We start from the raw sequence: 12,292 nt of genomic DNA on the forward strand, positions 1-12,292 counted from the left end.
TTTCTTCTCGTGAAATGAGAAGAGGTAATAATATAAGAAACACATAAAATAAAAAATCACCAGATATGGAAGTTCAGTGTTATGATTGTTGCAAGGGCATCTGCATTTTACTCTCAAATACGAAGTATGTAGCCAATCAGATGCAACATGTGCAGAATGAACGAAAACTCGTCATTCGACAATAATATTCTTTCATGAGTTGAACTATATACGAATATATACGTCTTCTAATATTTTCGAACTGATTTATTTGGTTAAGATGATCGTTTTTTTACACAATTATTTATTGAAAAGGGTTTTCCGAATATTAAATTTGTTGTAGTTGTTTTTACAATAATTTAAAATATAAATATCAAAACAGGACGTGAGGCAGCAGTTCATAGCGTATACATAAAGTGAAACGCATCCCTAAAAAGGTTTTGACAGTTCATGGTTACGGACGTTTGTGAAGTTTGGTTAAATTAAAGAATTTTAATAAAACGGGCATGGAAAATACTTCAAATAAGGTATTACATTTCATCCTTAAGTAAAAAAAAATCGTGGGCGTTAACTTAATCAAATGAATTTATAGGAAGAACAAAACCAGGATGATTCAGATTCTGAAATACATGAAGTAGAACCAAGGCTGAAATATGTTAGGATGCGAAATGCTTTGGAGCATATATTGCAAAATGATGCAGCCAGTTGCATTGCAGTGCATCCCAAGGTGTGAAATATAATTACCTAATATTTGCACAAATTTTTTGGTGAAGCTGATTCAATGCTTTCACACTATGGAGGTTAAGCCACTTTCTTTAGATATATAATAACAGTTTTAGTACTTCCCAAGTATATATAATTGAAATCAGGAATTTGATTGTGTTCAATAAATTGCTTATATTACAGTATTTAATATTATAGCAATTAAATTTTGGTTTAGTTTCTATGTTTAGGCTCTCATTGGGGCATGATACACCTTTTAGACCATCAAGGAAATAATATTGAGTCTAAAAGTCTACAAGCACATACAGTTGCTGTCAATCAGATTTCTATAGATTATAATGGAGATTTCATTGCATCTTGCAGTGATGATGGAAAAGTTTTTATATATGGTCTTTATAGTACTGAAAACAACCATAATATAAATATGGGTAGATTAGTTAAAAGTGTAGCTATAGATCCAAATTATTATAAAAGTGGTAGTGGAAGAAGATTTATTACAGGTAAGTTATTTTGATGTATATATTCTTGAATCTGTTCAAAGATTAAATTAATTATGTTCAATTAATATCATTGCTTTTAGGAGACGATAAATTGGCTTTGTATGAAAAAACTTTTTTGTCCAGAATGAAAGTAACTGTATTATGTGAAGCAGAAGGTGGAGTACGATCAGTGGCATGGATTGGACATTTTGTAGCTTGGGCATCTGATACTGGTGTTAGGGTTTATGATTTAAATGCTAGATGTTCCCTAGGTCTCATTAAATGGTCTAGGTCTGCTGAGTGAGTAAAAGAATAGTACTTAAAATTTATGTAAAATGTTAGAAGCTTTCAAGAGTGGAATAATCCTTAATTAGATAATTCTATTTTAGTGCATTACCAGAACATTACCGGTGTAATCTTCGATGGTCAGATGATAGAACATTATTAATTGGTTGGGTTGATATAGTACGTATCTGTCAAATTAGAAAACGATCAATACAAGAGATGGTTAATAGAGATTTACCAGAATACGTAGTAGATCCAGGTATAAATTTTGCTTGTAATCAAATATTTATTAATAAATTTGTCTAAAAAAGGTAGGAATATGATAAATAATAATGTTTTAATTTTAGTTTCAACGTTCCAAGTGGATTTTTACATTTCTGGTATTGCTCCTTTAGAAAATCAATTAGTATTATTAGGCTGTTTGAAGGAATTAGATGAAAATGGAAAGAGTCAACGACCAACGTTACACGTTGTTGAACCAAAATATCAGGATTTTTCTGTTGTTTGTGCAAGTTCTCTTACACTTCGTGGCTACAAGGAATATAGTTGTAATGATTATCATTTAGACTGTTTGAAAGAAGAAAACAGGTATTTTATTTATACTAACTAATTTTATTATATTAATTCAAAATGGTCTTATTTCTGTATATTTGTATTTAGGTTTTTTATTGTAAGTCCAAAGGATATTGTTGTAGCTAGTTTATATGACGTTGATGACAGAATTGAATGGCTCTTAAGTCATGGAAAATTTGAACAAGCATTAGAAGCAGTAACAATAAATGATGGACAAGATTGTAAAAAATACACTTTAGTTAACGTCGGCCGTGTATATTTAGATCATTTACTAGCTTGTGGAAAATATGATGAAGCAGGGAAATTGTGTTTGAAAATTTTAGGAAAGGATAAAAAATTGTGGGAAGAAGAAGTTAATATTATTCTTTAAACTAACTAAAAAATGATGTTCGATCCTAGTTCGAATTATTATATGGTTTCGTTACAGGTATATAAATTTGCAAGAGTTCATCAATTACGATCAATTTCATCTTATCTTCCAAGAGGTGATGTGACGTTGGATCCGTTAATTTACGAAATGGTTTTGTACGAATATTTGAAAATGGATCCTGACGGATTTCTTCAACTAGTCAAAGAATGGCCCCCCAAATTATATAAAGTTACAGCTGTTGTGAATGGAGTTCTAGAGCACCTTTTACTCCATAATCAACGGCAAAACGTGCTTTTAGAAGCTTTAGCCATTTTATATATTCACGATGGAAAATACGATAAAGCATTGGCTATGTATTTAAAGCTAAGACACAAAGATGTGTTTCAGCTTATTCAAAAATATCAATTGTACAATACTGTTTACGACATGATAGAAGGTTTAATGGACTTAGATGCAGAACGTGCTATACAATTTTTTTTAGAGAAAGACAACGTGCCATCTGATATCGTTGTACAAAAGTTGCAGCATAATCATCGGTATTTATATTTGGTAAGATATAACAAATTCCCGAAAATAAATGCGATAATTCATGTTTTTAAATAATTATGCTTGAAAAATTATTTGCATCAGTATTTAGATGCATTGGATAAAAAGAATACGAAAGATTCAAAAGGCAAATATCATGGATTACTAGTCCGACTATATGCTGATTACTCTCGAGATAAATTATTACCACTTTTACGTCGTTCCGATAACTATCCAATTCAACAAGCGTTAGATATTTGCAGTCAGCGACAATTTTATCCGGAAATGGTATATTTGCTTGGTAGAATTGGAAATACTTCTGAAGCTTTAGCACTTATGACGAGAGAATTAAATGATATAGAAAGTGCGATCGCATTCTGTCAAGAACACGATGATGAAGAATTGTGGACCGATTTGATTAATTATTCTTTAGATAAGCCCAGTAAGTAGTAAAAACTATATGTACATTTAGAATCATACTGAATTAAACTACTCTTTATCAGAGGCCATCACATTTCTTCTTCAAAAAATTGGTACATACGTCGATCCTAGACTTATGGTACAAAAGATAAACCCAACTTTAGAAATTCCTGGATTGAAGAAAGCTTTAGTTAAAATGATGTGTGATTATAATCTTCAAGTTTCAGTACAAGAAGGTTGCAAAAAAATTTTATCTATCGATTATTTTAATTTACACGAAAGATTGGTTAAGTGCCATACAAAAGGAATATTTATAGATGGTTGGTACGAAAACCTTATAAATGAAAATACTATAAAGTTGTATTTGTGACATTCTACCTCTTGATTATATACTTTGTTTTATTAGATGATCAAATGTGTGGAGCTTGCCATAGGAAAATAATTGTAAGAGGTATCTAATAAAGTAACATAAATATATTTAAATTTAATACTAGCTTTATTTTGATTATGCTATTTGTTATAGAACCGAGGAATTTAGTCGTATTTTATTGTAAACATTCATTTCACGAAGATTGTTTACCCAACTTGGAAGTAGTGGTATGTAATTTAGTCACAAATAATATAAAAAATATATTATATTTTTAACATATTTTAATTTTATTTTTTAGGAAAATTGTGTTATATGTAACTCGCAAAAGGATATATCATTGAGTAACAAATGATACAGGTAAAATTTAAAATAGTCATTAAATATTTGTGAAAATCTTATTCATTTCTATATCTGCATTTCAACGTTTTAATTTTTGTAATATTTGATCAATGGCAGAGCATTTTGTACATATATTAAATGTTCTAAGACATCCAGGACATTTGGGATAAGTCTAAAATTTTAAGTAATATGAATTACAATATAAAGTTTTAACATAAATATTAATAAAATCATACTTGATAACTGTCGCAGATATTTATAGTAGTTTTACAGCGACCACAAGTTTCTTTTTGTTCTGGCAGAGTATCATCAATATTTTGTTCCTTTGTACTTATTTTATTTAGTGCATCATCTATTTCTTCTACATGAATTATACTGTTATTCGAACTTTGTGCGAAGTCATCTGAGTTCTAAAATTAATATTCATTTTAATTATTAATTTACTTTAGATTTAAAAAATACTTACTGTCGCTTCGTGGTATTCTCCTATAGATTCAGAAGAAGATTTTTCTATCACATTGCAATGTATGAAAAATCCACAAATGTTACATACAGTAGTACTTGATTTTTTTTCCACCAGCTGTGATTGTACACAAATGTCATTTTTCTTAAATGTACTGGTCTCCCAAGTTTTAGGATTTTTAGAAAATGCTTTGAAATGTTGAATCGTGAAGTCTATCACATTTTTAGGCTTTACTGTGGAGACCAGTAAAATTTAAAAAATATTAATGTACTGTTGTAAAATAGAAATACATTTAAATACATAATGTGACCTGTCTAAGAAGAATCGATACAATGTTATTCCAGTTGTAAAACTGATTACCAACTAGCAATGTTTCAACATAATCTGCTATTAGTTGTTTTACTTCTGGATGATCAACTAGATAATCCCTTTGTTCCGCAATTTTGGAAAACTATGAATAATATAAATTTTTATCTCAACAAATTACTGTGTAACGAAAATATTTGATACTGCACTTTACTTTCTTATCTAGATATTTAGAAAACATTTCAATATCTTCTGTCCAACGATCTCTTAATGGTGCCTCTACTTTTATTGTTTTCTGTGGAATCTTTGGATCAGCTAATGGATTAATTTTCAAGACATATGGAACATTCAACCAATTATGCCGAATTATTCGACCTTTTGGTGTTAAATAAGTTTTTATAGAATACTCAGTTCCGTCTTGTTTGCATATTTTACGTTCAATCGTGTAAATGTCTAAAAAATGACCATCTATGACCGTTTGTTCTGCGGGTGTACATATCTGTTGAAAAATATTTGATTATTTACATTCGTTAATATTACTTTACATGTCCTTACATAATTAGACATTGCAATATCTCCTTCTATGGTAATGCTTTCAAAAGATAATATTCCTTCATAATTTATAAGTGCCAAATAACGCATAAGTAGTACATTGACTCCTTCGCTTATTAGTCTATCAGTGGAAGCAAAGGTTAAATTTCTAGTTTCTGTAGACTTATCACAAGGACAAATGCGTGTCAGTTTCATGTAATAGTTATTGTCTTCAATACCTATAAAAACCGCTTTTTCGTGCAGTCCATTGTCATAAACAAATCTGTAATTACTTAACATTAGTATTATTTCCACAAATTTAAACGTGTGTACAACCATGAACTAACTCTGTCCTTTTTTCTTCCAGGCAATGGAATTTTGATGTTGCTGAGCTAATAACTTTTGACCCACCGAAATGACCATCAATAGACATAGAAGATTGCACATGTATTAAAAATTCACGAGCCTGAGGCCCAATGGTTTCTACTAGAATACAATAACCGCCTATTGGCTTTGTATCTATTTCAGGTTCATTTTTTAAACAGATTATCAATGTCTCTCGAAAACATAAAGCTGCTCGTTTCACATCGTCTGAAGTACAAAAAGAAACGGGAATTTACGATATGTATCATATTTTTTTTAAAGAAAAATCCACTGTTAAACAGTGAGAAATATAAAGGCAGGCAATAGTGCTACATTCCAAATACACCTGATTTCATTAGCGACGAATAAATTTACGTATTTGTATATTATATATTTTTCTATATTAGATTTTATTGCGCGTCATTTCTGTGGATATTTTGTTTGTTTTATTTATACAATATCTTTATTCGTTGTTAAAGAAATTTAGTTGAAACAAATTATGAGGATAAGATGTTAAATGAATATTTTTTATCTAAGAAATTTTTATCAATTTTTATTATCGTTGAATCATTGTTTTATTTGAAACTAACCAATTTTGAATACATAACTTGCTGTACATATTAATTCATACATTAAAACTTTGGGTTAAAATTATTATAAAATAAAAGAATTAGTACTTATGTGCAATGAACCCTTGTCAGTTGAAGAATTTTGTTATAAATTTACATGTTAGTATGTACAGTAAGACCTTCATAGAATTACTGAATACCAAATATTCTGTATTTTGTACAACCACGTGCCATTATTGTATAAAACAATTTTAGTATGTTTTGTAGTACATAAGATATTTTTATCAGTACACAAATTCATTCATAATATTACAATTACACCTGGGGACTTTCACCTAGGATTCCATGTAAATATTGCTCCTAAGTTACAGCATAAAATAACAACATGTAAAATATAATTAATATATAAATTTTTCACGACTCTGTACGTTTGATAAGTCTTAGGGTTTTCTTCGTGGTAATGCTTACGATTAAAATATGTTTTGTCTATACCAGTGAAGATTATTTGACATACTTTTTTCAGATCAAAAATAACGAATAGATTACCTATTAAAAATCCAGGGATCCACTTTTGAACATCAAGCAATTTACAGAAAATTTCTTTTTCTTTTGACATCACAGCTAATTTCTGTAATTCAACAAAGAGAAGTTAGCTTCTTTGCAAAGTTATTTATATAAAATGCAATCGTATTAATATTATCCATGTATTATTAGTAGCGAAATGACGAGACGATTAGATATTCATGTCTGTGAGTTACCAAAAACATCAGATAGTAATTTACCAAAATTGCCGCCAAATGCAAAATTTTATTCTCATTGGAGGCGGAATTTTCAAAAGCTTTTTCTTGTGTCCGTAAAACATCCGTTAACACGAAACTTTTTACGTAGTTATGCAGCGATTGCTTTTGAAAAAAGAAAGCACGGCCGTTCTTCGTTTTGGTGGGTAATTCATCCCTGTAGTGATCTAAGGTAATCTTCCTTCACCAATAAATTGGTGCCAAATAAAAAAAGATCATACACATTTAAAGTTCTACATATTTGTCTTGTATTTAGGTATTATTGGGATCTTTTAATGACATTCGTTTTCATGTACACCTTCATATCGATACCGTACATAGTAGCCTTTCATAGAGTGGCTAAAAGTGCTGATACAGAAAGTTGGAATCCTGTATATCCTGCATATGTTATTTGTATAGTTGATATATTCTTGAATTTTCTAACTGGATTCAGTTCACCAGATGGACATGAAATCTTTTTGGATCCATTTTTGATAACGCGGTAATTTATTAATTTCCTTTTCTACAATTATTTTTAATATCAACATTATTCATTTTTTATACAGAAATTACATGAAGGGATATTTTTTCATTGATTTTGTGTCTTCAATTCCATACACATGGTTTCATGAATATCGTCTACTACCTCCAGGTCCTAATCCTAATTCCATCTTATTAATCCCTGAACTTTTACCTCTTCTGAAGATTTTTCGTATTTATACGTTACGTTTTTATATTGGCCAAATAATTGCAGTAAGGAAAACATCAAAAAATTTTTGAAAATATGTATAGAAAAGTAAGGGAATCTTTTCTTCTAGAGTTTCACAGTTTCTCATGCTCAAGAAAAGACTATTTGGCTAGTACTCTTGACAATGTTTTCTTTCCACTGGTGTAGCTGCATAAGTCATATGTTTCCGTTTCTTATTGCATACATATATGAAGAAACCATAGAGGTACTTATTCTTGTTCAGTTTTATCATTTGAAATAAAATACAATGTGATGAATATTTTAGGATTCAGGAATGTATTTCTATACTACCGGATTATATAAGAAATCTGATTCTGATATTTATTTAATATATTTTCATATTGGAATAAGTAATTTTTTTGGATCTAGTTTCGTCGAATTCGACTCATTAGGATCACCTGATATAGTGATACGTTGTATATTGCTACTATTTGGAAAAGCATATACAATTTATTTAATGGGTAATTCTTTTGCTGTCAATTTTCTTGCATTCTTTAGGAGCCATTATTTCGAATTGCCTCTTATGTTACAGTCATAGTATTGCAATTGGTCGAATCAGCTGTAGAACCAGAGTTAAAATATCAAAGAATTATGCATCAGGTGAAGGAATATATTCATGAGAAGAAGTTACCGGATAATCTCAAGCGTAAACTGATCGACTATTACGTGTTTCGCTTCCAAGGGAGCTTTTTTAAAGAACATGCAATATCCAGCACTTTATCAAGTTAACACCTATATATATATCAAAAATTTTTTATAAACTATTTTTGTATATTTGTATCATTTCTTATCTATCTGTTTAGATCATTTAAACCAAGAAATCATAATACATAGTAGTCGTGGACTGTTAGATACAGCTACTATTTTACATTATTTACCGCGTAATGTTATTGGAAGTTTGATGGGTAAGGCATTCGAGAAAAAATGTTTTGATGATTTCCTTTTATAGCTAGAAACGTTTCTAGGAATTCTAACTCCGGTTATTTATCTCAATGAAGATGTTATTTATAAATGTGAAACTGAAGGTGATTGTATGTATTTTGTAGTTAGCGGTACTGTTGCTCTTCTTACATTTGACGGACAAGAAGTATGTTAATATAAATAAATCAATAAATTTTTCTCGACATCGAAAAAGATAAATGTATCTTATTTTTTCGAGGTATGTCATGAGAAAGATGGAGGCTACTTTGGTGAAGCTGCTTTAATTTTTCCGGACCGGAAAAGATTAGTATCTGTAATTGCTCTGGAAATATGCGAATTGTTATGTTTGACTCGTCGTGATTTTAAACGTATGTTTTCTTTGACATCAACTTTTTATAAACGATTAGAAAAAGTTGCTAAGGAAAGGTATGAGCAAATTACTCAGTTGAGTCATAGTGAAGAGCAACCCGTTGTGACAAAATCAGGTGCTGATGAAATTTTAACAGGGACTGAAAGTAATCGATATAAACGTCTTGAATCTCCCATTAATAATGAAAATGTTAATCCAAATAATAATAAAGCAAATTGAAATTGTAGCGTTTTGTAAAGTTTTATAAGATTTGACTGTTTTACATAATCATGATTCAGATCCACCTATCATTATGATTCTGTGCATGCGATTTACCAGCTGTTTCCGGCTTTACAAATTTCGCAGATTCAAATCAGGATTGTGTAATATGTATAGAATTAAATATTTATATTAATTTATATAATCTCAAATAATTAGTCGAATTGTTTCATAAAATATTGTTTATTATATTTTCAAGTTTAAACTTTTCAAGTTTAAGCGTAACACTAATAGGTTAAGTCTATAGATTTGACGTGACTGACTATACACGTGATACTGACACGTGTTTCGTTCTTTTGTTTTTTAAAAAATTAATACTATAATTCATCGTATTGTAGTTTCTAACAATATGATTCATTGTCCTTTATACAGAATACAAAACGACATGGTTGAATTAAAGTGGGAAGAAAAATATGTACTCATTACCAGAAATTTGGCTGAATGGCTTGGTGATGAAAAACTCAAAAGTATTTTAAAACAACGGGACCTTAAGCTCTATTGGGGTACTGCTACAACTGGTAAACCACATATTGGTTACTTTACACCTATGTCCAAAATAGCAGACTTCTTGAGAGCTGGAACAGAGGTTACAATATTGTTTGCTGATCTACATGCATATTTGGATAATATGAAAGCACCTTGGGAACTTCTGGAGCTTCGTACTCAATACTATGAGGCAGTTATTAAAGCAATGCTTAAATCTATAGATGTACCTTTGGATAAATTGAAGTTTGTTAAAGGAACAGATTATCAATTATCTAAGTAAGTAATTAGCTGTAAATACAGAAATAATTGCAGACATATATTCTATATATACTTTTTTTTTAGAGAGTATACGTTAGATGTGTATCGCTTAAGCTCTGTAGTTACTGAGCATGATGCTAAGAAAGCAGGTGCTGAGGTAGTTAAACAAGTTGCAAATCCTTTGCTTTCTGGACTTATGTATCCAGGATTACAAGCTTTGGATGAGCAATACCTTCAAGTTGATGCTCAGTTTGGTGGTGTAGATCAAAGAAAGATATTTACTTTTTCTGAAAAATATTTACCAATGCTTGGATATGAAAAACGTATTCATTTAATGAATCCAATGAGTATGTATACAGTATAGAAATATTGGATGTAAAACATATCCTTTAAAAGCAAAATTATCTAATGCAAAATATTGTTTTAGTTCCTGGATTAGCAGGATCAAAAATGTCTTCATCCGAAGAAGATTCTAAGATTGATCTTTTGGACAATGCTGCTGCAGTTAAAAAAAAATTAAAAAAAGCTTTTTGTGAACCTGGTAATGTTACAGACAATGGAGTTCTTTCATTTGTTAAATATGTAGTATATCCACTGCTAAAGGAAGGAAGATGTTTTAATATACAAAGAGCTGCTGAATTTGGTATGTTTATACTGGATTCATCTTATTATATAATTTTAGTAACAAAAATGACATATTTCCAGGTGGAGATATATCATTTCATAACTATGATGATTTAGAAAATGCATTTGCTAAGGAAGAAATACATCCTGGGGATCTGAAAAGTGCAGTTGAAGCTTATATTAATGTACTATTGGATCCAATTAGGAAAGAGTTTGAAGATCCAAAACTAAAAACTTTAGCCAACAAAGCATATCCTCCACAAAAACCAAGTAATGCCTGATATACAAGATAACAAAATTACATATGTCACAATTTCAAATAACAATGTAAAATTTGTGTTAAATATTTAGAAGTTGTGGAGGAATTAACACCAGCTAGATTAGACATCAGGGTTGGAAAAATAGTTGAAGTATCTAAACATCCTGATGCTGATTCACTTTATGTAGAGAAAATAGATGTCGGAGATGCGACTGGGCCTCGTACAATAGTCAGTGGACTTGTGAATTATGTACCATTAGAAGAAATGAAAGACAGAATGGTAGTTATACTTGCAAACTTGAAACCGGCAACGCTCAGAGGTGTTCAATCTCATGGAATGGTTTTATGTGCATCAGTGTATGTTTCAATTATTTTTTAATTACATCGTACAATTTTTATCAATTACATAATTACTATTCAAATAGAGATGAACCTACCCGTCGAGTTGAACCTTTAAGACCTCCTCCAGATAGTAAACCAGGTGATAAAGTAGTTGTGGACGGATATGAAGACGGAACATCAGATGATATATTAAATCCAAAAAAGAAAGTGTGGGAAAAATTACAGGTATGTTTGTTACATTTTATATGACAAAATAAGAACAACCCATAATTTATTACAACTTTTCATACAGGTTGATCTTGTAGTAAATGGTAGTGGAGAAGCATCTTGGTGTGGTAATCTCTTACTTACTGCAGCTGGTGGTAAAATTGTTGCTGACACTCTTAAGAACGTGGCAATTAAATAATATGCTTTAGGTATTTAGCTGTTCCACTAATTTTATTCTTTACTGTATAAAATTATATCAAATCTTGATGGAATCGAGAAATGCTTAATATTTAAAACTGCCATTTCTTTTTTATTTAATTATTAGCATTACAATTTTGTATTTTTGAAATATGAATGTACGACACAAAAATAGATAGAAAACGCATTTACAAAAAGTTTTATGATTGAGAAGATATTCATCCTGCTTTTAGTAATTTATAACATAGTGTTCATTAAATCGTAGTTATAATACCAATTTAAACTGAATTAGAATTTATAAATTTGTTTTTACAATAGTTGATGAAATATGTGGTATTACGTTTCTTGCATTATTGTTCACTTGTAAACAAGGTGATCGTCGTCTTAAACATTGAAAATTTTCTGGTTCTAACTGTGAAACACTATATCTGATATTTGATGCTTCTTTTTACAAATAAGCCAGGATGTAGCGGGGCACAATGTTAATCCCTTTGTCAATGAACTACTGCTACAACCATACAACAAAGGATTTATTGCTGCATTAAACAGC

The 12,292-nt window shown here is 30.1% G+C and overlaps 3 protein-coding genes across 11 annotated transcripts; 2 read left to right on the top strand and 1 right to left on the bottom strand.

Moving 5' to 3' along the window:
- Positions 1–3: 3 nt before the first annotated feature.
- On the top strand, positions 4–6,784 carry lt (vacuolar protein sorting-associated protein light). 8 transcript variants are annotated; one of them, XM_076534267.1, is made up of 15 exons: positions 4–124; positions 362–506; positions 572–706; positions 920–1,202; positions 1,283–1,481; positions 1,571–1,725; positions 1,814–2,054; positions 2,127–2,391; positions 2,467–2,958; positions 3,040–3,376; positions 3,438–3,674; positions 3,761–3,805; positions 3,878–3,951; positions 4,023–4,081; positions 5,731–6,784. In XM_076534267.1, exons 2-14 carry the CDS (start codon positions 486–488, stop codon positions 4,074–4,076), a joined length of 2,538 nt encoding a protein of 845 aa, XP_076390382.1. In that variant the 5' UTR covers positions 4–124; positions 362–485; the 3' UTR covers positions 4,077–4,081; positions 5,731–6,784. The 8 variants fall into 8 exon arrangements, 7 of the variants coding, with proteins under 7 accessions (XP_076390382.1, XP_012139384.1, XP_012139385.1 ...); XR_013038986.1 differs by lacking the exon at positions 4–124 and having other exon boundaries at positions 139–506; positions 3,761–3,798; XM_076534266.1 differs by lacking the exon at positions 4–124 and having other exon boundaries at positions 140–506.
- LOC100882732 (ciliogenesis-associated TTC17-interacting protein) lies at positions 3,039–5,840 on the bottom strand. 2 transcript variants are annotated; one of them, XM_076534277.1, is made up of 7 exons: positions 5,711–5,840; positions 5,388–5,646; positions 5,047–5,331; positions 4,887–4,977; positions 4,530–4,759; positions 4,300–4,473; positions 3,039–4,235 (listed from the first exon to the last, which is right to left on the bottom strand). In XM_076534277.1, exons 1-7 carry the CDS (start codon positions 5,794–5,796, stop codon positions 4,143–4,145), a joined length of 1,218 nt encoding a protein of 405 aa, XP_076390392.1. In that variant the 5' UTR covers positions 5,797–5,840; the 3' UTR covers positions 3,039–4,142. The 2 variants fall into 2 exon arrangements, with proteins under 2 accessions (XP_076390392.1, XP_076390393.1); XM_076534278.1 differs by having other exon boundaries at positions 4,530–4,643; positions 4,837–4,977.
- Positions 6,785–7,839: 1,055 nt separating the features above from the next.
- Positions 7,840–11,840, top strand: TyrRS (Tyrosyl-tRNA synthetase). Its single transcript, XM_076534271.1, has 13 exons — positions 7,840–8,024; positions 8,085–8,280; positions 8,352–8,543; positions 8,623–8,724; positions 8,785–8,906; positions 8,979–9,166; positions 9,741–10,130; positions 10,197–10,459; positions 10,540–10,755; positions 10,818–11,006; positions 11,088–11,352; positions 11,421–11,562; positions 11,630–11,840. Exons 1-13 carry the CDS (start codon positions 7,944–7,946, stop codon positions 11,741–11,743), a joined length of 2,460 nt encoding a protein of 819 aa, XP_076390386.1. The 5' UTR covers positions 7,840–7,943; the 3' UTR covers positions 11,744–11,840.
- The last annotated feature ends 452 nt before the right edge of the window (positions 11,841–12,292 follow it).

This window comes from Megachile rotundata, chromosome 8 (genome assembly GCF_050947335.1).
Source record: "Megachile rotundata isolate GNS110a chromosome 8, iyMegRotu1, whole genome shotgun sequence".
Classification (NCBI taxonomy): Eukaryota; Metazoa; Arthropoda; class Insecta; order Hymenoptera; family Megachilidae; genus Megachile; species Megachile rotundata.

Coding starts and splice junctions, on each gene's coding strand:
- lt (XM_076534267.1), top strand. CDS start 486: ATGGAAAATACTTCAAATAAG. Junction 507..571: donor TGGAAAATACTTCAAATAAG/GTATTACATTTC, acceptor ATGAATTTATAG/GAAGAACAAAACCAGGATGA. Junction 1,482..1,570: donor AAATGGTCTAGGTCTGCTGA/GTGAGTAAAAGA, acceptor ATTCTATTTTAG/TGCATTACCAGAACATTACC.
- LOC100882732 (XM_076534277.1), bottom strand. CDS start 5,796: ATGTCTATTGATGGTCATTTCGGTGGGTCAAAAGTTATTAGCTCAGCA. Junction 5,647..5,710: donor CTGGAAGAAAAAAGGACAGA/GTTAGTTCATGG, acceptor AAGTAATTACAG/ATTTGTTTATGACAATGGAC. Junction 4,978..5,046: donor CTAAATATCTAGATAAGAAA/GTAAAGTGCAGT, acceptor TATTATTCATAG/TTTTCCAAAATTGCGGAACA.
- TyrRS (XM_076534271.1), top strand. CDS start 7,944: ATGTTTTCTTTCCACTGGTGTAGCTGCATAAGTCATATGTTTCCGTTT. Junction 8,544..8,622: donor AATATCCAGCACTTTATCAA/GTTAACACCTAT, acceptor CTATCTGTTTAG/ATCATTTAAACCAAGAAATC. Junction 11,563..11,629: donor AAGTGTGGGAAAAATTACAG/GTATGTTTGTTA, acceptor CTTTTCATACAG/GTTGATCTTGTAGTAAATGG.